This window comes from Dendrobates tinctorius, unplaced genomic scaffold (assembly GCF_039654945.1).
Source record: "Dendrobates tinctorius isolate UK_male_01 unplaced genomic scaffold, ASM3965494v1 ptg000174l, whole genome shotgun sequence".
Classification (NCBI taxonomy): Eukaryota; Metazoa; Chordata; class Amphibia; order Anura; family Dendrobatidae; genus Dendrobates; species Dendrobates tinctorius.
In genome coordinates this window covers 7,689,759-7,716,541 of record NW_027361841.1, presented here as the reverse complement: position 1 = coordinate 7,716,541, position 26,783 = coordinate 7,689,759, and the positions used below count along the sequence as shown (strand labels likewise).

Below are 26,783 nucleotides of genomic sequence, written 5' to 3'. Positions count from 1 at the left end.
CTTGACCTGGTCTTTGTCCGGCTTTGCTCAATGTCCTACTTAAATAACTCACCGCTTCCCCTCTCTGACCACAACATTCTCTCCTTCACGCTCACAAATCCTCATCCACCCCAGCACACTCCTACCTATCAAACATTCAGAAATCTACAAGCCATTAACCCTCAAACACTTTCAGACTCCCTACAATCTTCCCTGTCCCCAATCTCCTCTTTTTCCTGTCCTGATCTGGCTGTTCATCACTACAACAACACTCTTACAACCACCCTTGACCAGGTAGCGCCCCTCACCCTCAGAACCTCCAAACACAGAGTAAAACAGCCCTGGCTCACATCGCAAACTCAATTTCTCCAAAGATGCTCTAGGAGTGCTGAACGCCGATGGAGAAAAACCCGCACACCAGAAGACTTCATCCACTTCAAATTTATGCTAAGAACCTACAACTCTGCCCTTCACCTCGCCAAACAGACCTACTTCACCACCCTGATCTCCTCACTAGCCAACAACCCCAAGAAACTTTTTGACACCTTTCACTCCCTCCTCAGGCCAAAAGCACAAGCTCCTATCTCAGACATTTGTGCAAATGACCTGGCCTCCCATTTTATAGAGAAAATAGGTAATACCCGTCAGGAAATCCGCTCCCAACCACCAAGTGCTGTGACTCACATCCCTTCCTGCATCTCCCCTGGCTCACTTTCCACATTTGATCCCATCACAGAAGAAGTCTCCAGACTCCTCTCTTCTTCTCGCCCAACTACATGCACTACCGACCCCATTCCCTCACAACTCCTCCAGTCTCTCTCTCCAGTCATCACAACTCACCAAACTACAATCTTTAATCTCTCCCTCTCCTCAGGCATTTTCCCATCCTCCTTCAAACACTCTATCATTACTCCATTATTAAAGAAACCTGCTCTCGACCCATCCTGCACAAACAACTACAGACCAGTCTCCAATCTCCCCTTCATCTCTAAACTCTTGGAGCGCCTAGTCTACTGCCTCCTTACCCGTTATCTCTCCACTCACTCCCTCCTAGACCCTTCACAGTCTGGCTTCCGATCCCTACATTCGACTGAAACTGCACTCATCAAAGTGACCAATGACCTTCTGACAGCAAAACGTAACGGTGAACACTCTCTGCTCATTCTTCTCGACCTTTCTGCAGCTTTTGACACTGTTGACTACCGTCTCCTACTCCATAGGCTCCAGTTACTAGGCATTAAGGACACTGCTCTCTCCTGGTTCTCTTCCTATTTCTCTGACCGCTCCTTCAGTGTTTTGTTCGCTGGCTCCACGTCATCTCCTCTTACTCTCGCTGTCGGGGTACCTCAGGGCTCAGTCCTTGGCCCCCTTCTCTTCTTTCTCTACACAGCCCCATTTGGACAGACCATAAGCAGATTTGGCTTTCAGTACCATCTTTATGCTGATGATACACAACTATATACGTCATCCCCCGACCTTACCCCCGCTGTACTACAGAACGCCAGTGACTGTCTGTCCGCAGTCTCCGTCATGTCCGCTCTCTATCTGAAACTTAACCTCTCAAAAACTGAACTTCTTCTGCTCCCGCCATCTACTAACCTCCCTAAATCTGACATTTCCCTCTCAGTGGGTGGCACCATAATAACACCCCAGCAGCAGGCACGCTGTCTGGGTGTTATGTTTGACACCAACCTCTCCTTCACATCCCATATACAATGTCTTGCCCGCTCTTGCCGCCTACACCTAAAGAACATCTCCAGAATTCGCCCTTTTCTCACCATGGAAACAACAAAAACCCTCACTGTAGCATTGATCCATTCCTGCCTGGATTACTGCAATGCTCTATTACTTGGCCTCCCCACTACTCGACTTTCCCCTCTCCAGTCCATACTTAATGCAGCAGCCAGGGTCATCTACCTGGCTAATCGGTACTTGGACGCGTCCTCTCTTCACCAGTCCTTACATTGGCCGCCCATTCATTATAGGGTCCAATTCAAAGTACTTGTTCTCACCCACAAAGCTCTCCACAGTGCAGCACCCCCCTACATCTCCTCCCTCATTTCTGTCTATCGGCCTAGCCGACTGCTGAGCTCTGCAAAAGACTTTCGACTAACCTCTGCACTACACCCCCCACTCCCGACTCCAAGACTTTTCCTGCGCTGCGCCAATCCTCTGGAATGCTCTACCACAAGAAATTAGGACTATCCACACTTTGCAGTTTTAGGCGCTCTCTCAAAACACATCTATTCAGTGCAGCCTATCACGTTCACTAATCAGTCATTTTATGTGCAAGTGTGAGTATGTACCCCATTCACTATCTCTGTCTCCCACCTTCCCAAGATGGCTGGACCGTCATTGTAAATACATCATTGTAAATACACACCTGTACTCTGTATCTCCCCCACCTCATTGTAGATTGTAAGCTCTCACGAGCAGGGTCGTCTTATTTTAATTACTGTATTGTTAACGTTGTTACTTATGACTTGTGCTTTGAAACTGTTAAACTGTAAAGCGCTGCGGAATATGTTGGCGCTATATAAATAAAGATTATATATATATATATATATATATATATATATATATACAGTTGTGGCCAAAAGTATTGACACCCCTGCAATTCTGTCAGATAATACTCAGTTTCTTCCTGAAAATGATTGCAAACACAAATTCTTTGGTATTATTATCTTCATTTAATTTGTCTTAAATGAAACAACACAAAAGAGAATGAAGCAAAAAGCAAAACATTGATCATTTCACACAAAACTCCAAAAATGGGCCAGACAAAAGTATTGGCACCCTCAGCCTAATACTTGGTTGCACAACCTTTAGCCAAAAGAAACTGTGACCAACCGCTTCCGGTAACCATCAATGAGTTTCTTACAATGCTCTGCTGGACTTTTAGACCATTCTTCTTTGGCAAACTGCTCCAGTTCCCTGATATTTGAAGAGTGCCTTCTCCAAACTGCCATTTTTAGATCTCTCCACAGGTGTTCTATGGGATTCAGGTCTGGACTCATTGCTGGCCACCTTAGAAGTCTCCAGTGTTTTCTCTCAAACCATTTTCTAGTGCTTTTTGAAGTGTGTTGTGGGTCATTGTCCTGCTGGAAGACCCATGACCTCTGAGGGAGACCCAGCTTTCTCACACTGGGCCCTACATTATGCTGCAAAATTTGTTGGTAGTCTTCAGACTTCATAATGCCATGCACATGGTCAAGCAGTCCAGTGCCAGAGGCAGCAAAGCAACCCCAAAACATCAGGGAACCTTCGCCATGTTTGACTGTAGGGACCATGTTCTTTTCTTTGAATGCCTCTTTTTTTCTCCTGTAAACTCTATGTTGATACCTTTGCCCATAAAGCTCTACTTTTGTCTCATTTGACCAGAGAACATTCTTCCAAACCTTTTTAGGCTTTTTCAGGTAAGTTTTGGCAAACTCCAGCCTGGCTTTTTTATGTCTCGGGATAAGAAGTGGGGTCTTTCTGGGTCTCCTACCATACAGTCCCTTTTCATTCAGACGCCGACAGATAGTACAGGTTGACACTGTTGTACCCTCGGACTGCAGGGCAGCTTGAACTTGTTTGGATGTTAGTGGAGGTTCTTTATCCAACATCCGCACAATCTTGCGCTGAAATCGCTTGTCAATTTTTCTTTTCCGTCCACATCTAGGGAGGTTAGCCACAGTGCCATGGGCTTTAAACTTCTTGATGACACTGCGCACGGTAGACACAGGAACATTCAGGTCTTTGGAGATGGACTTGTAGCCTTGAGATTGCTCATGCTTCCTCACAATTTGGTTTCTCAAGTCCTCAGACAGTTCTTTGGTCTTCTTTCTTTTCTCCATGCTCAATGTGGTACACACAAGGACATAGGACAGAGGTTGAGTCAACTTTAATCCATGTCAACTGGCTGCAAGTGTGATTTAGTTATTGCCAACACCTGTTAGGTGCCACAGGTAAGTTACAGGTGCTGTTAATTACACAACTTAGAGAAGCATCACATGATTTTTCGAACAGTGCCAATACTTTTGTCCACCCTCTTTTTTATGTTTGGTGTGGAATTATATCCAATTTGGCTTTAGGACAATTCTTTTTGTGTTTTTTCATTTAAGACAAATTAAATGAAGATAATAATACCAAAGAATTTGTGTTTGCAATCATTTTCAGGAAGAAACTGAGTATTATCTTACAGAATTGCAGGGGTGTCAATACTTTTGGCCACAACTGTATATATATATTGATTTGGTTTAGGTTTCTCTTTCCGTTAAACTGATCCCGACTTCCTTTTCATCTTCAGTTTGTTTGAAGGAGGAGACAGTGATGCCAGCGCTGATTGGGTGCTGGCATATGTCACAACACCGCAACACAGCCCCAGGGAGAGCGAGTGCCGATGCCGTGGAAACGGCGCCGGCATGGCAGATGAGTATATGCTTTATTATTTTAACAGGGCTGAACATTTAATTTAAGAAGGGGTTGTCCTAGTAGTGGACAATCCCTTTAATGGCTGATTTATTTATACTTCAAGTGCATCTAATAGCCACCGGTGGATCCGAGATCCATCTGCCGCTGTTAACCAGTTAAATGCCATGACATGCAGACAGGTAGTGTGTCATTAATCCCACCCATCAGCACACCCATCACAAGATCGCGGGGCACTGATGGGTTGTCATGACAGCCATGGGTCTGATGAGGACCCCCCGCTCCTGTCATCATGATCCTCCTGTAAACACCGGCCTGTGGCTGGCGTTCACAGGAGAGCATGAGAGCACTGCTGCGTATAGCACAGGCAATCGAATGATCGCACCTTCAATTCTCCTAAGGGGACTATTAAAATACAGGAAATAGACATATTTGTTATCGCTGCATTCAGAAATTTCAGATGTATCAAAATATTTTAAAAATTAATCTAATTGGTAAATGGCCTAATGAGAAAAAAATAAAAACGCCACAATTAAGTTTTTTTGATCACTGCAACATTGCAATAAAATGCAATAAAAGGTGATCAAAACATCGCATCTACCCCAAAATGGTATAAGTAAAACCTTCATCTCAGGCCCAAAAAATAAGTCTTCACCCAGCCCCAGATTGTGAAAAATTAGACCGCTATGGGTCTTGGAAATTATACACATTTTTTTTTTTTTTTTTTTTAATTATTGAATGTTTTTTTACCTCTTAAATAAAATAAAAACTACATGTTTGGTATCTGCTTACTCATACTGACCTAGGGAATCATATTGACTGGTCAGTTATACCATATATTGAAGATGGTAAATAACAAAAACCAAAAAAATCTTGTGGAATTGCACTTTTTTGTAATTTCATTGCATGTGTAATTTTTGTTCCAGTTTCCCAGTACACTACATGGCAGAATGAATGGTATCATTCAAAAGTAAATTCTTATTGCAATAAACAAGTCCTTATATGGCTATATGGCTGGAAAAGTAAAAGAAAAAATATGACTCTTTTAAGAAGGGGAGAAAAAAACAAAAACAAAATAAATGGAAAATCGTCCGGGGTGATGGCATATATTTAGAGATTACGGTAAGTAAATCGATAACAATATTAAATATTATCAACAGCCAAAGATTAATCTCCCATAAAAATGTCATTGTTTGAGTATAATCTACATAAGTCCACATCATGCAGGAGGGTCTTATCTATATTTAATATAGTACATGGAACACAAGACTGGATTTACCAAAGTCTGGAATTAGTACATCTGAAAATAGCAGGCAGCAGATGTCTTACTAGTGCTGCATACTGACGACACCGGCTCGTCCCATTGGCTAGCGAGATTATACTTCTGAATAGTATTTCAGAGCAAAGAGAGCATGATGAAGTAAACTGACAGACTGGTATTTACCACCGGACTGGAGATGAAGGAAATTGTTCACATGTTTCTGTCTTACTACTAGATCTGTCTCATTAAGAGGATGTTAATTCTCCATTTAAGTGGTCTCTTGTTATGGTTGGTTTTATAGCAGAGGTAAAGTAGAAAATAAAAATCTAATGTAAAAAAAACATCGGAGGTTCTCTAATTTCGTAGCATAAAAGCTGATAAATTGTAGGATATGGAAGTAATTTGGTTCAATATCATATGTGCAAGCATACAAATTATTCAGGCATAATTAAATAGTGAAGGAAATTATTCAGTTGCTTTTTAAATATATTGGCGAACACAGTAAGGAGCATTTATTATAGCCAACGTATATGCTCAGTGGTCCACTAATCTGGGAAGCAGGAATGTCAAGGTTATACTCACCACAGTCCTCTCTACTGAGCATTGCCACTTGAATTTTTTTAAGGTTTCATACCAGGTCAAGAAGCACAAGTTATGCCACTAATATTAATAGGTCAGGTAAAACATCAGAGTAATTGTATATTCATACATGTGAGTCTTAAAAACTCATGGCTTCATTATTACTTGGTTAGACTAAGGGTCCCGTCTCACTAAACGATGCACCAGCGATCCCGACAATGATACAACCTTGTCAAGATCGCTGGTGCCTCGCTACATGATCACTGATGAGCTGTCAAACAGGCAGATTTCACCAGCGATCAGGACTAGCGAGGACGCTGAGTACCTTGGATACCTGCGTGCTCGCACTGGGAGCTGGTATCCAAGGTAAATATCGGGTAACTAAGGGCGTGCATCACTTAGTTACCCACTGTGTACCTTGGATACCAGCTCCCAGCACCAGCAAGCAGGTATCCAAGGTACACAGTGGGTAACTAAGCGACGCGCACGCTTAGTTACCCGATATTTATCTTGGGTACCAGCTCCCAGCGTCTGCTTACAGCGCTGTGAGCTTGCTGATCATTGGTCTCCCGCTGCCACATGCAGCGATGCGTGCTGGCCAGCGGGAGACCAACGATCAAAAAATGGCCCAGGATATTAGAGCACGATCAGCAATACCCCCCGGGGGGGGGGCGGTCGCTGATTCGTGTCACACACAGCGAGATCACTGTTGCATCACAAAATCAGCGATCTCGCTGTGATGGGGCCTTTATACATACCAGCACTGGTCAACAATTGTCAGCTCTGGGAGTAAGGATACAAACAGTGTACAGAGAGGAGCACCATAGCTCAGTACAATCTTTACTGGCTTTTATAGCTCAGCTCCTATTCATTTGAGTAAATTGCTCTGCCGTACCTGGGAGTAGGAGCTACACAGTGTCTTGGAGCAGTAAGGGCCCGTTACACATAGCGATATTGCTAGCAATATCGCTGTAACGTCACTGGTTTTGTGACGTAGCAGCGATATTGCTAGCGATATCGCTACATGTGATACTTACCTCCGACCGGCTTGCCCGCTGGTTATCGCTGATCGCGCAAGAACGTCCAGGACCATTTCTCGTCATACGCTTCCTGTGGCGCCGACGAGCGACGCGTGGACGCGGGCGGGAGGCTGTCAGGATCGCCGCATCTGACAGGTAAGTAGCGACCGCCGACCGCTGCTATGTCGCTGGTGAGATCTGCCTGTGTGGCAGCTCACTAGCGACCACTTAGCGATGCACCAGCGATCCATATCATTGTCGGGATCGCTGGTGCATCGCTAAGTGTAACGGTACCTGTAGTGTTCAGCTCCGCAAACTGTTTACAAATGGAGACTCCTGGGGCTGAGATCAGCTGATTAGTAGGTTGCGGGTAGAGATAAGCAGATTTTTGCAGAATTCAAAATTTTCCCCCAAAGTTGCTAAATTTTTCTCCAAAATTTGATTTGCAGCTAACAAGCCTGTGCCTATTTTGGTACTAGACAGGAAAGAGGTGGAGGGGACAGAATGAGGAGAGAGATTTTGTTTCCATATGATCTGTCTACTCCACTTATTCAGTGAATCTGGAGAAGGAATCCAACTCTGTTGTACAAAAAACTACTGATCTCCGATGACCCAGTGTTGTACCAGCCACAATTGTACAAGGTATGAACATCCGATTTATAAACTGGGATTTGATGTTGTAGCTGTTGGGCATTATGGGGAAGCCCGCTTAAAGGGAACCTGTCAGCAGGATTGTGCACAGTAACCTACAGACACCGAAATAGGCGATCCAAAAGATGTTACTGTGCAGGCACTGTCAATGCCATCTTAGCTGACACAATGTTTTTTCCCTCTAGTAAAATGGCACTGGTGGTGGCACCTGGGCAGTAGCATCTATCGTGCTCTGAAGTATGCTACTGCGCCAGAGCAGCTGACGTCATTTTGAGATTTTGAGGAAGACTTTTTTTCTAAAGAAATGTATATGACTAAATAAAATAAATATATGAATATCATAGATCCGATCATGCTACAGTCCAGGCGCCGCCGCCAGTGCCTGCATGATGAATGTAATTTTTTTTTCAAACCATAACATATACAGTATGTAAAAAAGGGATCAGTGACCTGTAATAAGCCATATAGATGAAAATCTAAGCAAAGCACCACATAAAGACCCCCCACAGGCCGCCCCGGGGCACGAGAATCTCAATAGAGTCAGATGTCAGACCACCAACGATATGATATTAATGATGATTAGCTGCCATAAGTGCTCATGAACATGGCCATATTTTCAGTCCGAGTGTGATGCGGCAAAACATCAGATCACACTTGGATCAATGATATTCTATGGGGTCGTGCACACGTCTGATATTTTCCTTGGACCAGAGTGTGATTTGCATAATCAACCTGATTTTCCTAGATGAGAGAATAATGTGACCCTAGCCTAAGGCCTGGATCACACATCCGTTTTTAGACGTCCGTCAAAATCCGCCATTTTGCAAAAAAAAGGATCCGCCTTTTTTTTTGCGGATCCGTTTTTTTTCCCATAGACTTGCATTAGTGGCTAAAGCGGATCCGTCCAAAAAACGGATCTGTTAGCATCCGTTTGTGGCAAAACCGAAACGGATCCGTTTTTTCACACTTTGGCGGACACCAAAAAACGGATGTGTGAAACAGGCTTAAGAATAGGTCATTAGTATCCTAGCAGTGTAAAACTCTCTTATGGATCAGGTCCAGGAGAGTATTTGACAAAGAATAACTTATGAAAATGCCAAACTGATCCTTGGCATTATATATTTCTCCCTGAAAGGGACACAAGTTTCTAGAATAAGCAGTTCTGTAGATAAATCTATGTAATTCTTGATGAATGTGTGAACGGTTTTCCCATAGATGTGTTTATAGCTTTGGTGTTTTGTGTTTAGATCTAGCGAAAAAGCTCAGTGTCAGTCTGTGTACATAAAGTTCATATAACACAGCTCGGCATCCACTGGAGGTACTCCCCAGGAAGTAACTGCATTGGAAGAAATGTTTGAAAAGACATTTATCAAAAGAACATTGTTTGAAACACACCAACCTTTCTTATATTTTTGTTTACATCAACCAGATTGAGCATATAGATGTAATCTCTAGCTCCAAGGAACAGTCGGCTCCTCTCTTCATCAAGCAGCAGGGTCTGAAAACCCAGGCCTTCAGACGATGACTCCAGAAACGGGATACAGCTGTTTGACAGAAGCAGGTCTGTGGGAAAAGCAAAGACATTTTAGGAATAAAAATGTTTACTTATCAGGCCACATTCACACTAGTGATTTTTCAAGATTTTTTTTTTAAATATATGTGAACCTTTGAGTGGGAGAGATATTGTAAAACTCGTGCATATTTGCTTCAGCTGTCAAATGTAGAATTCATTGGTCTCAGGGTCAATTCACGAAAATATGAAATGTACAATATCTGTCATCATTTCCCAAATCCCAGGTACATAAAAACCTACATTTACAAGTTTAAGAGTAGATACTAGTGGGATTTTTTTTCCTCTAAAAAGTTGAAATTCTGAAACCTGAGAACCATATTAGCCTTCAGCATATGAAAATGGACGGAAAAATGCAAGTGGTCGGATCTTCATGTTTCTTGAGCAAGCAGTGATTTCAATACCTAGAATTAGGTAAGCAGAAAATGGTAAGGAACGTTGCTTTGGGAATAGCAAAGCATCTTGGACACGTAGTGAAAGCAACTGCGAGCTAGACTGAATACCTTATTATTTAGAACAAGAGATTGTTCAGAAGTACAATGCAAGTCAATGGGGTTTGGTAAAATCCCATTCACACCCAGTGGAATATCTAAGCATGATTTTAGGACATTGTACCCAATGTAACGTTTGCAATCCACAGCAAAATCCTGCTTTTCATAGACACTGAATAGAATATAAATCTTCTCTCGTTCTCCTACTGTTTTGTCTGTTTCATTATACTATTAGCTGTTATGCCACCATGAAATCACAGTCATGAATGCTAAAGAGTGCAGTAGTTCCTTCACAGACACAAAAAAAACATGGGGCTGAGGATACTTTTTTGCATTCAAATGGAAGCATTGTTAATGGCAATAATTCATAATAAATATTTTATTATATATTTTATGTAACAATAATAATCTTTATTTATATAGCACCAACATATTCCACAGCGCTTTACATTTCAACAGTTCATATAAATGCCATAAGTAACAACATTGAAAGTAATACAATCATTTAAAGCAAAATAATGACCACCCTGTCAGTAAGAGGTTACAATATACAATGAGGTGGGGGAGACACAAAGTACGCGGGCTTATTTACAGTGATGGTTCAGCCATCTTGAGGGAATGGGGATGGATTAAAGCCCCCGTTACACACTGTGATATCGCTAGCAATATCGCTGTAAAGTCACCGATTTTGTGACGTTGCAGCGATATCGCTAGCGATATCGCTGCATGTGATACTTACCTCCGACCGGCTCCCCCCCTGCTCATCGTTGGTCGCGCGAGAAGCTCCTGGACCATTTCTCGTCGTCAGCTTCCTGCTGGGCTTCCTGTGGCACCGACGAGCGAGGCATGGAGGCGGGTGGGAGGACGTCAGGATCGTCGCATCTGACAGGTAAGTAGTGACCCCCAACCCCTGCGATGTCGCTGGTGAGATCTGCCTGTGTGGCAGCTCACTAGCGACCACTTAGCGATGCACCAGCGATCCATATCGTTGTCGGGATCGCTGGTGCATCGCTACGTGTAACTGTACCCAAAGGCTGCATGAAGTAGTCACCATCCAGTTTTTGTGGTGCTGTTGGGTGCGGCGGAATTTGATGGAGGGTTTTTCTCAGATAGATAGTGAATGGGCCACACACACACTTACACATGTAATATATATGTAAAGTATAAAGCTGTCCCACTATGGCAAGGTGTACCCATTTGAGACAGTAACTACACTAACGGTTAAAACCTACCTAGTGTGAATAGTGGCAGAGTCTCTGGGTCCCAAACGGACAACCAGCTTCAGAGGGACTATAATTGAACTAACACACATTGTTTTTTCCTTTGGTTTTACATATAATATATATATAAAGCACCATAAAATAGTTGTCTAGCTGCTGGGCAAGTCAAGTGATTTCCTTCAGAGCCTGTACTGCATCTAAAGGAAGAGAAAGTATAAAAACAATAATTACACAACTGTTCTTCAGCTAAAAACTGGCATTGACATTTCTATATGTATCCATCACAAAATTCACCACAGAGAAGCAACCCAGGTAAAGAAGAAAGTACATTAGGTTAAAAAAAATATATTTTATTAATAATATTAAAAAATGTGTTTTTAAAAAAACAATAACAAAGAAAGGTGTTAGATAAAAAAGAGGGACTCACCACATGTCACAGCAATTATATTCTGCTTAATTGTCTGCAAAAAACTTGCATAAAAGGGTGGAGATAAAAGGTGGGCAAGCAGACCACACTATATTGAGAGTGTATCAGAAGGAGCCTTCCGAAAAAAACAGAGCAAAACGCGCATCGGGGCAGTGGGAAATCATAATATTCACCGGGATTGTGCAATACAAGTATGCATTATTTTATACTACTACTCTAGTATTATTTTCTCCCTGTTAACTATGGCACCACACTTATGTCTATGGCTAACAGGGACTCAGTCTTGACCTCACTAATAGGCTAATGCATAAAGCTTTCCAAACAGGCATGTTCATATAGCAGCCGCCTCACACTTATTGTTGACTTGGTTTGTGTTTCACATAAAGGTTAAGTGCACCTTACACAATAACTCTATTCTGCCTTTTAATTGAATACATTTTTAGGCATTAATAGTAGACTTAGGGTCAGCCCAATTATCGTTAAGGTATGCTATATTTGTGGCCTTCTGATACACTCTTAATATAGAGCGGTCTTGCGTGTCCACCTTTTATCTCCACCCTTTTACGCAAGTTTTTGCAGCCAATTAGTAATCCACAGAATAAAGTTACTATATGTTTGGTTCCCGTGACATCTTGTGAACAGAGTCCCTCTTTTAATCTAGCAACCTTCTTATTGATTTTTAAAAACACTTTATTATTATTAATAATAATAATAATAGTAATAATAATCATAAAACATTATTTTTTATTTGAACCTAATGTACTTTCTTCTTTACCTGGGTTACTTCTCATTTCATATATATTTAGCTGTGGCTGGGATAGCACGCGTGCGGGCTTACGCGTGCAACAGATATTACGTGCAACAGGATCAAGTGTTTTGCAGTTAGACAATGCAGTTGGACAGGGCAGGAGACAGGTAAGGTGCATAAGTTTTTCATGCACGCATGCTTCTTGGTCAGTCGTACTACATATGCATTGATCATATTAACCTGCTGCTTATTTGTCTTCACTTCTGCTTTTTAACAACTCGCCTGCCCTTTTACACATTCTGTGCACTCTCTGCATATCCACCCCTCCCTTTTCCCCTCTCCCATGTTTAACTCTGAGGCTCTATTGACATTTCTTACCCACACCAAACCATCCAAAACCTCCATGCAGCACTCAAAACGTTCATACAAATCATCCCACCACCTGCTTTTTCTGTTTTTTCTCCTTTTAATAGTTGCAGGTGACATCTCCCCCAACCCTGGGCCTCCCTCCACCAGCATACGTTACTCTCCTCCAGCTGCATATAGAAACCCTGCTAATCTTATTAACATTCAGTGCATTCCTTCTCCTCTCACTTTCCAATGTGCTCTCTGGAATGCACGGTCTGTGTGTAACAAACTGACTTACAGTCACGATCTTTTTCTCTCTAATTCCCTTAACCTTCTGGCTATTACGGAAACCTGGATCCAGCATTCAGACACCACCGCTGCTGCCGCTCTCTCGTTTGGTGGGCTGAAATTTTCACATACCCCCAGACCTGAGAACAGACAGGGTGGAGGTGTTGGTTTGCTCCTTTCATCACAATGTGCTTTCCAGGTCATCCCCCCGGTTCTCTCACTTACATTTCCTTCCTTTGAAGTCCACGCCGTCAGACTCTTTAAGCCCTTCTCCTTACGAGTGGCGGTCGTTTATCGCCCTCCAGGCTCCTCCCGCCAGTTTCTAGACCACTTCACCACCTGGCTTACTCACTTTCTGTCCTGTGACATCCCCACCCTCATCATGGGAGACTTTAACATCCCCATCAATGATCCGCTCTTCCAGTCTGCCTCTCATCTTCTTTCTCTAACTTCTTCATTCGGCCACTCACAGTTTACTAATTCTCCTACACATGAGGACGGGAATACTCTGGACCTGGTTTTCTCCCGTCCCGGCTCGCTGCACGACTTTACTAATTCACCTCTCCCGCTCTCGGACCACAACCTTCTTTCCTTCTCTGTCAAGAATTGTCTCCTCACCCGGGACACCCCCACTTACCACACTTATCGGAATACACGTACCATTAATACCCAACAGCTTAGGGACAATCTCCACACATCTTTAGCCCCCATCTCCACCCTCTCCTGTCCAGACATAGCATTGTCACACTTCAATAATACACTGAAGAATGCCCTAGATGAAGCCGCACCTTCTATACGCAGAAAGACCCGACACAGACAACGGCAGCCCTGGCACACAACGCAAACACGCTCTCTTCAGCACTGCTCGAGGTGTGCAGAGCGGCAGTGGAGAAAATCTCTCTTAGCAGAAGACTTCATCCACTATAAGTTCATGCTCAAAACCTATAACTCTGCCCTTCATCTGGCCAAACAATCCTACTTCACCACCCTCATCACCTCACTATCCAACAACCCAAGACGACTTTTTGAAACCTTAAACTCCCTCCTGAAACCTAAAGTACAGGCCCCCATCACCAACCTCAGCGGTGAGGATCTGGCCACTTATTTCCTAGAAAAAATCAACCACATCCATCAGGATATCTCAGCCCTATCTCCTCAGTGCCTGGATCCCCTTCCCTGCCGCACCTCAAGCTCACTAGACATCTTTGAGCCTGTTTCAGAAGAAGAAGTTTCCAAGCTCCTCGCTTCTGCTCGGCCTACAACCTGCAACAGTGACCCTATTCCTTCACAGCTCCTGCAGTCTCTCTCACCAGTGGTCACCACTCACCTGACTAAAATATTTAACCTCTCTCTTTCTTCAGGTATATTTCCCTCCTCATTTAAACATGCCATCATAACCCCTTTACTTAAAAAGCCATCCCTGGACCAGAACTGCACTGCTAACTACAGACCTGTCTCTAATCTTCCCTTCATCTCTAAACTCCTGGAACGCCTGGTCCACTCCCGTCTAATCCGCTATCTCTCGGATAACTCTCTTCTCGACCCCTTACAATCTGGTTTCCGCTCTTTACACTCTACTGAAACTGCCCTCACTAAAGTCTCTAATGATTTAATAACAGCTAAATCGAAAGGTCATTGCTCCCTGCTGATTCTCCTGGATCTCTCTGCCGCATTTGACACTGTGGATCACCAGCTCCTCCTCACTATGCTCCGCTCTATAGGCCTCAAGGACACAGCCCTCTCCTGGTTCTCCTCCTACCTCTCTGACCGCTCCTTCACTGTATCTTTTTCCGGCTCCTCTTCCTCTTCTTGTCCCCTTACTATCGGGGTCCCGCAGGGCTCAGTCCTAGGCCCCCTCCTCTTCTCTTTATACACTGCCCCTATTGGACAATCAGCAGATTTGGGTTCCAGTATCATCTCTATGCTGATGACACCCAATTATACACTTCTTCCCCTGACATCACCCCTACCCTAATTCAAAATACCAAGGATTGTCTGTCTGCTATCTCTAGCATCATGTCCTCCCTCTATCTGAAACTAAATCTCTCTAAAACTGAACTTCTTGTGTTTCTCCCCTCTACTAACCTCACTCTACCTAACATCGAAATAACCCTGGAGGGTTCAACCATAACTCCCAAGCAGCATGCCCGCTGTCTTGGGGTCATATTCGACTCTGAACTTTCCTTTACTCCGTACATCCGATCACTCAGTCGCTCTTGTCACCTGCATCTTAAAAACATCTCCAGAATCCGACCTTTTCTCACCTTTGAAACTGCTAAGACTCTTACTGTCGCTCTTATTCATTCTCGTCTGGACTACTGCAACTCTCTTCTGATCGATCTCCCTCTTACCAAACTTTCTCCTCTCCAATCCATCTTGAATGCGGCAGCCAGGGTCATATTTCTGTCCAGCCGCTTCACCGATGCCTCCATCTTGTGCCAGTCATTACACTGGCTACCTATTCGCTACAGGGTCCAGTATAAACTCATCTCTCTCACCCACAAAGCTCTCCACTGTTCTGCACCACCTTATATCTCTTCTCTCATCTCTGTCTATCGCCCTACACGTGCCCTCCGTTCTACAAATGACCTAAGACTAACATCCCCCGTAATCCGAACCTCGCACCTCCGTCTCCAAGACTTCTCTCGTGCTGCTCCAGCTCTCTGGAATGCACTTCCTCAGACGATCAGACTGATACCTAGCCCTGACCTATTCAAGCGCGCTTTGAAAACCCATTTCTTCAAACAAGCCTACTACATCAACTACTCAGCAAGCTAACTTTGCCCTGTTCCCTCCTTCCAAATATTATTCTGAATCTGCACCCTACTATTCATCTGTCTCCACACCCTTCATGCACATGATAACTGCACTTGATACTTGTCTATTGCACTTAAACACACGGGCTGATGACCGGATCATGCAGCTTTATATGAAAATCCCTATTATAATTGCCAGACCTGAATTAACAAGCATTTCTCACCTACTGTGTCCCCCCATTTCCTTGTAGATTGTAAGCTTGCGAGCAGGGACCTCACTCCTAATGTCACTGTTTAAATTGTCTTAACTTGTATTGAATTTATTGTCTGTACATGTCCCTGCTTAATTGTAAAGTGCTGCGGAATATGTTGGCGCTATATAAATAAAAATTATTATTAAATTATTATTATTCTCTGGTAAATTTTGTGATTTTTATGTTTTTTTTTTTGCATTTGGTTATGGGTAACATTATTTTTGGACTATATTGAGTTATAATTTCTATATGTATTGTATATTTGGAATTATGATAAAAGGTTATTTTCCTGTTCAATTTGAACTCTGTATATTGCTTTGGTCACAGGAAATTACGTAGTTAGCAACAATATTGGCAAAAAAAAGTAATGAAAGGAAGCAGCGAACAAATCACACACTCCACCACGTACTTTTACAGCCTGTCCTTTAGTACCACAACAGCAAAATTTATGATGATGCTTGTTCTGTGCATGCAAAGTCTGAACAGGTCGTAGTATTTTGCGAAAATGAGAACGTTCTGTAGCTCTGATTAGTTCCTAGAACAACAAGATCCTATTAGCTGACTGCTGAGCTCAGAAACATACAATAGTCAGTGCAAGGCCAGAACCAGCAATTATTGTGTTTAAAGACTGTTGAGCAATCTTGGGTTTATAAGTTTGTTTCCAATAAACACTTCCAACGTCAATTGTGTAGAAGAGAACAGGAGGGGTCAGCCAGTATTACTTCACAAATCGAAATAAACAAAAAACAAACAGTATTTGTGCGTGCCTACTCTAGATGACATGAGCGACATTATGAGTGTTAGGATCTCTGCTTTTATTATCATCCAAACATCTGTTTGCTAATCAATATTATATTATATAATTGTGATTAAGAGTCACACAACAAAAGAACTAAATGTTTATTACTTTACCTTTAATATTTTCACTTTTGAAAGAGTCCAGTAATTGGTATAGACACTTGTAGCTGGTATAAACCCAAGAAATATCATCATATCCCATTGACACAGGTGCAAAATAAATAATGCCAAGGATTGAATGTGATAAAAATGAGTCTATTATTTGTCATCTTCACTGAATAAACTCATTTTTCTCACCTTCAGCTTTTGGGACACTTGCTATTCTATTTTGCTTTTCATCCTGGTAAATGCAACTCTAGCTATATGGGACTTTCTTGTTGATGACCTATTCCTTGGTGTCCAACTTCTGGGCCCCCATTGATCAGTCGATTTTAGGGGCTGCCAATCAATGGACATATTGATGACCTACAAGACATCTCCGTGTCTGGGTATTGACTGCAGTAGCATCATGCCGAGCTGTTAACGAATAGTAAATTTATATACAGTTCTTCAAAAACAGAGATTTATTTTTTGTTCTGTTTGTAAAGTCCCATCGCGGATTTATTTTTACTGCCTGTTTGTGCTGTGCATGTGCGAAAACTGATATTCACAATGCAAATGAGTCCAGATGCAGCCGGTTATAGGAAGTTTCGCCCCCAGCAATTTGCCCCAAGCAGTTCGTCCCCAGGTACATTTCGCCTTCGCACATTTCGTCCCTATCATTTTGCCCCCAGGAAGATTCGCCCCAAACAAATGCTGGGGATGAAATGTGGAGGGGCGAAATGTACCCGGGGGCGAACTGCTGGGGGCGAAACATCCAAATACCGAGGCAGCCATTACATGGAAAGGCAGGATGGAGCTCTAATTAGTGAAGGAGCGGAAGGCCTAAACACAGTCTGAGACCAGCGCTTCTGCGGTCTGTAGAGCCAAGGGGGTGAGGAGTTCTCTCACCCAATCCTTGCTGAACCTGTTCATTTTGAAAATATCCAGCTCTGATAGCTGAGTCATTAGATGCAACAGGACACAAGCTCAGATAGTGGGAAGCTTACTGCCTCCATTTCATTTGGTCTGTCCAAGAAAGTGAGGAGCCTGACACGGGTAAGGATCAGCAGCCAAGATGAGATGGCTCTGGGTAAGCTTCAAAGTATGAGGGACACAAGCACAGGAGGGTATCAAGAGGAGGACAAAAAATAAAAGCACTAAGAATGAAATGCAGATAACAAGATACAAACAAATAAACTGATATCTGAGAACCCATGACAGGAAATTGAGATCCAGGTAACACAGGTCACAGGTAGAAGAGGTTGAGAAACTAATAACGGCAGACAATATTTCACAAAATGAGAATGAAATGAGAAACGAGGTTTGAACAGAAGCAGAAAATATCCCTGGACGTGGAAATAAGAATGCCAAAGTGGAAAAAGAAGAGGAAATTACTATATGATAACAGAAGGCACTAGTTTACTATATAAAGGACAGTCTGAGCCCACTGCTAGTGTCACACCACACACTCTTATTCTAGTGGTGGACTATAGTGGAGCAGCTGTGGTTTATACTCTGGCAAGCGGCAATAGCTGCAATGCGAGTAGCACCACCACATAGCTGGCTATATGTATTTAGAGAGTTTTAACGTGCTTGTCATAAACTGCTCCTTCACCTTTGATTAACTTCATATGAACATTATTGAGCAGCAGCATGAGCAAATCATAATACATTGCTTAACAGTTGTCATCCACTAGTAGCTGGAATCATGGTACATATATTAAAGGGATGCTATAAAAAAAGTTTAAAGGGTAACTAAACTTTTTTTTGTATTGATCTGTATTTATAAAGTTATGAATCTTTGTAATACACTCCATTTTCTGATATTTAATACTTCTATCTTTAATATCATGCTGAAAACAGGAATAGTGTCCGAAAATGGGGGGAGGACAGCAGACAAACTTGGACAAGAGAAAAGATTTTGCGAGCACTGCAGCTCACATCAGCAACTAAGAGAGCATGAATTAGGCAAACTGTCCAGCACTCTCAGCAAGATGTTAAAGAAAACACTCACTTCTGACTGGTATTAAACTGGGAAGTGATGAGTATTATTTCTTTACTATTTTCTCTGCATTGTAAAAGTAAATTTTAATTTCATAGTTACTGTATATGCCCTTATAGTCTCAAAAAACTCTTTGTGCGCTATAACATACTGGGAAGTTTAAGAGCCAGAAAATTATTAAATGTTTTGCTTTGTAGAGCAAATACATTGTTAATAACTAAAAGTAATTAATTACTGACCATCTATCTGCGGCCATGACAGTTCTTTAAGAAAGGCTACAGTGAGAGGCAAGCCTAGATGTCAGGTTACCAAACTTCTGTGAATGTAAAGCCTGCAATTAAAATCCAGTATCAAGTCAAGTGAATTTATTTTTTTTGCTCCTGTGTATTAGGTTTACAAACGTATTTTTACATATATATATATATATATATATATATATATATATATATATATATTGTATTTTGTCTGAAGTAAAAATAATGCAATCTGATCTGATCTATACAGTAATAAATAGGTTTTCTGGGCTAGGCAACAACTTCGGCAATGACTATATCATGCCAAATTCTAACAGTGTACTGCCGGTTTGAGCAGCACTGAGCAGAATAGTGAAAAACATGAGAAAGGAAACTAGTTGGCAAGTGACTGCAAGAATGCAAATCAATTATGACCATTCATGTGACAACTGCTCAAACAGTCAAACAGAGCAGAATCTTAACAGTGTGTACATTATACAGTGCTAGACTTCAGCATGATATAGTCCTTCAATTTATCTTTAGGCCACCATCATCACCAGACAAATTTAGACAGAATTTAACGCACATTGGCACATTGAGCGCATTACGGTTTAAATAATCATGCCAATTGGGTAAATGTATGCATGTTGCATTTTTGTTTTATTACTATAAGGTATTCAATGGGTTCAAAATTGGAATTAGCATCTGTAATTAATAAATCATTGGGTTTATTTAATTTCAGTTCAATATTAATTTGATTATTAAGCAACAAGTTTAACACTCCATAATCTTCACCTAATTAACGCTTCATTTTATATTTCACCTACATATAGTATTTATCACAGTTCTTGAAATACACCATCAAAAATTCATTAGCGAAGTTCATGTTAGTCCAGATCTATCCTTTATCCTTGAATTGCTGATTAATATTTAATAAGGAATGTGTTAGCTCCAGTTTCCATTTATCTAATGACAGATGTTCTAAAGGGAGCCAAAGCCCATAAGGTATTTATTAGGTCAAAAGAAAGCTGTCCTTAGATTTTCAGACATCGCTAACGAAGCTCAGATTAATACCAAATCAATAAATGTCTATGTAAAATAGGAAGATTGGCAGAGTTGATAAAGTCTTTTTTTCATCTGTGTTTCATCTGTTAAGTACTATCAAAGATTAGAAGATGATCAAAGTTATCAGAGAAAACAGAAATTCATTAAACAGAGTAATTTTAGATGGGATGCTTAAAATCAATCAGTTTGTTTGGAACTTTGAAGTTAAAAAATGAAAAAGTTTGAATCCAGTTTAAAATCTAACTTTCACACGTATACGAAATGAATTCATGTATATCATCTCATCTGAAAAGAAATGCTTTATGTTTATGTATTTCAACCTTTGTTAAAATGTTATTGCATTATATATAATTGGAATACCATGATGTCTGTGCCAAAACCAAGTATTAAATACCGGTTTCCTCTCTTCAGACAAACGGCAGAAATTTTCTTTTTCACTTGAATACAGGTAGGTTATTCTTAGCTTCTTTATTTTTGGACAAAGAATAGGAAATAGGGTAAATTTACAGGTCTGTGAAATGGTAAAAAGGCTCAGGGATATCTGCTCATTTAAAATTATGATTCATCAGTAAAATTAAGAAATGTGGCCAAACAAGTCGAAAGTTGATCAAAATGGATGATTTCTTGAACATTCATCTTGTGAAATTTAACAGTGTATGGTATGCTCATTTCAACAGTCTACATCTGGAAAGAAAAAGTAAGTCACGTACTGTATAAAATTTTCATTGAAAAGAAAGTTTACCAGAATATCTACTGAAAGATTTTTCAGAATAATCATTAATCTATCCCTAGACCATAGTATTTCACATTTAAATGAAAATGTACACAAATGTGTAAAATTAAGTTTTAAGTATTTGTATTATTTTATTGATTAGACCATCTCTTTTCACTTTAATATACCTAAAGTGTAACATCTCTTTTTGTGGAGAGTAAGAAGCCCGTGTGAGGAGACTTAATGGACATGCTATTCTGGAAATTAAATATGCAAATTGCCTTTTCAGAGAGGAAGAGGACTTGATCTCTAATGCCATCTATTTGCAGTAGCAATCCTAAAAGTCAAATTCGACCCTTTAATGAGCCTTGCCACATGTATTACCGCAAAAGCTAAACCAGACTCTCTATTTGCAGACACAAGCATGTTTTTTGGGTGTTTTATCTTCATCATTGCAAAGCAAGAGGTATTAATTTGGCTGGATGAGCATTACATGGCCTATATAACTCCTCACACCCGCATGTAGGCAATTCACTATCCACAAGGACAGATGTTACCCCTTAGGTCCCCACCACAGGCCTCTCACGCAAGTGAATCAGACCTTCTGCTTTGCACTGATGAGGGGAAAACATCCTAAAACACGTGTGAAAATAAAGTGTTTGGTTTAGCTTTTATCGTCAGTCATGTGACAAGGCTCATTAACCCCTTCACAACCTTTGACGCCACGTAGGCATCATGAAAAGTCGTGCCAAAATGAACCATGACGCCTATGTGGCGTCATGAATTGATTGCCCCCCTGCGGGTCGGGTGACCGGGGTCACTGAAAGGTCACCTGACCCGCACACAGAGGACACCTTACAGTTAACCACAGGGGGTGTGGCTTAGCCCCCACATGCCTACGATCGCTCTGATTGGCTGGAAAAAGTGAAACTGCCAATCAGAGCGATTGTAATATTTCATCAATGAAATTTGATGAAATATTACAAATCCAGCCATGGCCGATGCTGAAATAGCATCGGGCATGGCTGGAGACACTGAACTGACCCCCCAACTGACTGACAGTGCCGATCGGCCGCCGCAACCATCTGACGGCGCCGATCGGCAGCCGCTGTCAAAATCTGCTCCACCCCGCCTTCCCTCCGGTCCCCCCGCCCTCCGATCATCCCCTCTCACCCTGCACGGTGGCTCCAAAGTCCCTCTGGCCGGTTTGCCGCCGTCCCGGATGATGGGCGCCACCATCTTGGAAAACGGTGGGCACATGCGCAGTGCGCCCGCCGGGAATCTGCGACCTGCAGATTAATTCATTTATTTTGATCACTTTCGCAGTGATCAAAATAAAAAAAGTAAATCACCGCCCTCCCTTATCACCCCCATAGGTAGGGACATATAATAAAATAAATAAAATATTTTTATTTTTCCATTAGGGTTAGGGCTAGGGCTAGGGTTAGGGCTAGGGTTAGGGATGGAATTAAGGTTGGGATTAGGGTTAGGGGTGGGTTGGGGTTGGGATTACGGTTAGGCTTGTGGTTAGAGTTATGATTAGGGTTGGGATTAGGGTTAGGGGTGTGTTGGGGTTAGGGTTGGAGATAGAATTGAGGGGTTTCCACTGTTTAGGCACATCACGGGGTCTCCAAACGCGACATGGTGCCACCATTTATTCCAGCCAATTTTGCATTTAAAAAGTTAAACAATGGTCCCTCCGATTCAAGCCCCAACGTGCACCCAAACAGTGGTTTACCCCCACATATGGGGTATCAGCTCACTCAGGAAAAATTGCACAACAAATTTGGGGGTCCAAATTTATCCAGTTACCCTTGTGAAAATAACAAATTGGGGGATAAAAATCATTTTTTGGAGGAAAATTTTTTTTTTATTTTCACGGCTCTGCTTTATAAACTTCTGTGAAGTACTTGGGGGTTCAAAGTGCTCACCACACATCTAGATTATTTCCTTGGGTGGTCTAGTTTCCAAAATGGGATCACTTGTGGGGGGTTTCCACTGTTTAGGTAAATCAGGGGCTCTGCAAATGCAACATGACACCCGCAGACCATTCCATCAAGTCGGCATTTAAAAACGTCACTACTTCCTTTCCGAGCCCCAACGTGTGCCCAAACAGTGGTCCCCTCACATATGGGGTACCAGCGTACTCAGGACAAACTGGACAACAACTTTTGGGGTCCAAATTTATCCTGGTCTCCTTGTGAAAATAAAAAATAGTGGGCTAAAAATCATTTTTTGAGGAAAAAAAATATTTTTATTTTCACGGCTCTGCGTTATAAACTTATGTGAAGCACCTGGGGGTTCAAAGTGCTCACTATGCATCTAGATAAGTTCCTTAGGGGTCTAGTATCCAAAATGGGGTCATTTGTGGGGGAGCTCCAAAGTTTAGGCTCTCCAAATGCGACATGGCAACTACTAAATATTCAAGCATATTTTCCATTCAAAAAGTCAAATGGCGCTCTTTCCCTTCCGGGCCCTGCCGTGCGCCCAAATAGTGGTTTATGACCACATATGAGGTATTGTTGTGCTCAGGAGAAATTGCCCAACAAATTTTATGATCCATTTTATCCTGTTGCCCATGTAAAAATGAAAAAACTGAGGATAAATAAAATTTATGTGAAAAAAAGTACTTTTTTTATGGATCAATTTGTGAAGCACCTGGGGGTTCAAAGTGCTCACTATGCATCTAGATAAGTTCCTTGGAGGGTCTAGTTTCCAAAATGGGGTCACTTGTGGGGGAGCTCCAATGTTTAGGCGCACAATGGCTCTCCAAACACGACATGGCAACCGCTAAATATTCAAGCATATTTTCCATTCAGAAAGTCAAATGGCGCTCCTTGCCTTCTGAGCCCTGCCGTGCACCCAAATTGTGTGATGAGGGCTACTTCATGTGGATGGGGAGGGTCTGTAGCTATGGAGGATGGGGTTGTTGCTATAGAGGGCATGTTTGGAGTAGAGTAGGAGGTTACGACTAGTTCTCATTTCAATGCCATAACACCCCCCCCTTGGACGTTCTGTTCAGAATATCTAGAAAACCGTGCAAACTAGTGACAGAAAGTAAATTACTTATTGTCATATTTCTGCAGCCCAGATATGTACTGAGATTATGTGAAAAGCCCGGACAACCCCTTTAAGGTCAAAATAGGCTGGGTCGTGAAGGGGTTAAAGGGTGGATATTGAATTACAGGACTGCAACTTCCAATAGATGTATAAATATTGCAATGTCATCAAAAGTCAAGTATCATAAAAAAACCCTTTAAAATTATCATTTTTATTAGATATGCTTTAAAAAAATATACAAAAAAGACAAACAGAAACAATAATATTAAAAATAGATATCCACCCTGACAAGCCCTAGATAGCCCTGTACTCTGGGTCTTCCTTGCAGCAGAGGCTAGCACACTAAATATGCATCAATGGGAACCACTGCTCCTTGATGGCTGTCCCTTCCAGTCCCTATATATCCCTATTCTCGGGTTCAAGGACAACCAGCTTATACAATTCTTATTCAAATTAGCATCATAGAATATTGTCTGTGATTAAATGCAACACTGTTAAAACCTAGGATTCTCTATCTGGCACTTTCATCTATGCATGCTTCTTATCCCGGCCTTCTGATGAACCTCTTTTAGGGAAATGATTTGAGGCATTACATATGGGATGAGAAACCCTATTTTTATATTGCAGTATATTCTGTTATCTATCATTAAATACTGAGCACAGTCACTTTATAATTGCATAGAGACATGGTACATGGGATAAATAATCACTATTCATATTCTCTTGTGTATGATTAACTCCCCAGTACCTGAAATATACTATAGCAGAGACACTTTATCTTCTTACTAAATGTTGCATGATTATAAATGTAACAATTGCATAGTCAGCTTACATTTCCTAGCATAAAAGAACAGCAATTAATGGTTGGTGTGTATTATCATATCTGTTATCTCTGACTTTTGAACAGGAGATTAATATACATACCAAGTACTATAATTTGATGGTTATAGTGACTTGAATGTCTTATAGGTTTTATTTCTAATAGATGTTGGTATTAATCAGCAGTGTAAGATTAACATTGTGAGGAATCCTATGTGTCTTCACCACCCTGGATCAGCATATCATGATGCTGATATAACAATTGTGTAAGCTGGTTAGAGAATAAGGATATAAATAGACTGAAAGTCCCGCTGTCGAGGAGTGGGGGCACCAACTGTCGCATTTTTAGGGTGTCAACCTCCGATGCAAGGTAAACCCAGAGGACAGGGCTCTCTAAGGCTTGTCAGGGTAGATATCTATTTTTAATATTCCTATTCCTGTTTATCTTTTCAATATATTTTTTAAAACATTGGCGTCGGGAGGATGGGAGCAGGAGTGGAATGGACGACAGCCGTTTCGCGTTGCAGTGGCGCTTCTACTGGTCACACCAATAGAAGCGCCACTGCAACGCGAAATGGCTGTCATCCATTCCACTCCTGCTCCCATCCTCCCGACGCCAATGATTTAAAGTATTGGAATAAACAAGTTTTTTTAACCGGTGAGTGCCATCCATTTTTTTCAATTTTTGCATCTATTGTGCCTATTTTCTTTGGAGTGGCACCCCGGCTCACGGAGCATTTACTACTGTATATATGCCTGCAGTATCAGTTCACGCAATACCTGTGCATTGAGTGGGCTTCCACGCTGTGCGGAATTATACTTTGTTACAGATATATTTTTTAAAGCACATCTAATAAAAATTATAATTTTCATCCCTGAAGAGGCAATAGGATCTTTAATGTACATAAAGGGGAAGAACAATAGATTTTTTCCAAATGTAGGCACAAGAAAACCAAAGCATGACCATCTATTTTGTAGTAACATCTATAAACACTGTAATAATTTTACAAAACAGACACATTTTTCAAAAGACGTCTTAATGAAGGTACCATCTTTCAAAATGTAGTGTGTAAGTTGATCCAATTCCATGTAGTTTCATAAGCCTCTTTGGAGTTTACTAATGACTATGGTTGTTAAACCAATATCATCTGAGAAAATATTCCATCATTTTGTATTTCCTGTGCTTTGTAATCTGTAATTATTTGCATGGTTGAAAAATGAAACCCAACAATTTAGTTCTTCCATATGTGATATTATCCCTGATAAAGAAAGCACTAAGTGTAAGCAGAAATACCATTTTCTACTAGCATAATGCACAGAATTTTATATATCCTAATATAGAATAATGGATTAACTAGAACTGCTCAATTTAAAAAGATAACAAAGGATTATGTGCAATCAAATCCAAATGTGGAGAGCTCACGTTGTAGTGGGCACAAGGTATCACAGGTACATAAGGCAGAATGCTTATATAATATTAAACATAACTATATATGTAATTACTGATTCAGCACATATCACTTGACAAGTATATCATGTTAAATGTATACATTAACTAACAACTAGGGCTGGGCAAATTTATTCGAGCGTAATTGAATTCTCCTCAAATTTTACAAATTCTCAGTAATACAGATTTTTTTCTATTTGCACCATAGGGATGACAGGACAACTGAGTGGTGCAGTATTAATTTTGCTTGCTTCTGTATCATAGCTTTGGTTATGGGGCAGGGGCAGACACTAAGAGCTCGGGGCTCCTTTGCAAGAAATGTTTCTGCGCACTCCTCCCTGCTTGACACGCCACTTATGATGAAGGGAAGATTGCCCTGATTATTACCACCCTGCAAGCAGGGGCACACAGAGAAATCAAAGGGTCCCATAGCAAAAGTTCTATTTGGGCCCCCACATCTCTACAAATATATATATTTATATTTTTTCACTGAGATGGATATATATATATATATATATATATATATATATATCCGGTAGCATTCGGTTCTGCTGGTTCCAGC

The 26,783-nt window shown here is 41.4% G+C and overlaps 1 protein-coding gene across 2 annotated transcripts in view; it reads right to left on the bottom strand.

Moving 5' to 3' along the window:
- The window catches only part of SEMA3D (semaphorin 3D), a 286,427-nt gene that overhangs the window by 160,498 nt on the left and 99,146 nt on the right, over positions 1-26,783 (bottom strand). For both annotated transcript variants that reach the window (XM_073551303.1, XM_073551302.1), the window contains exon 3: positions 9,302-9,465. In XM_073551303.1, coding sequence (XP_073407404.1) covers positions 9,302-9,465 — 164 coding nt within the window. The remainder of the gene's footprint in view (positions 1-9,301; positions 9,466-26,783) is intronic.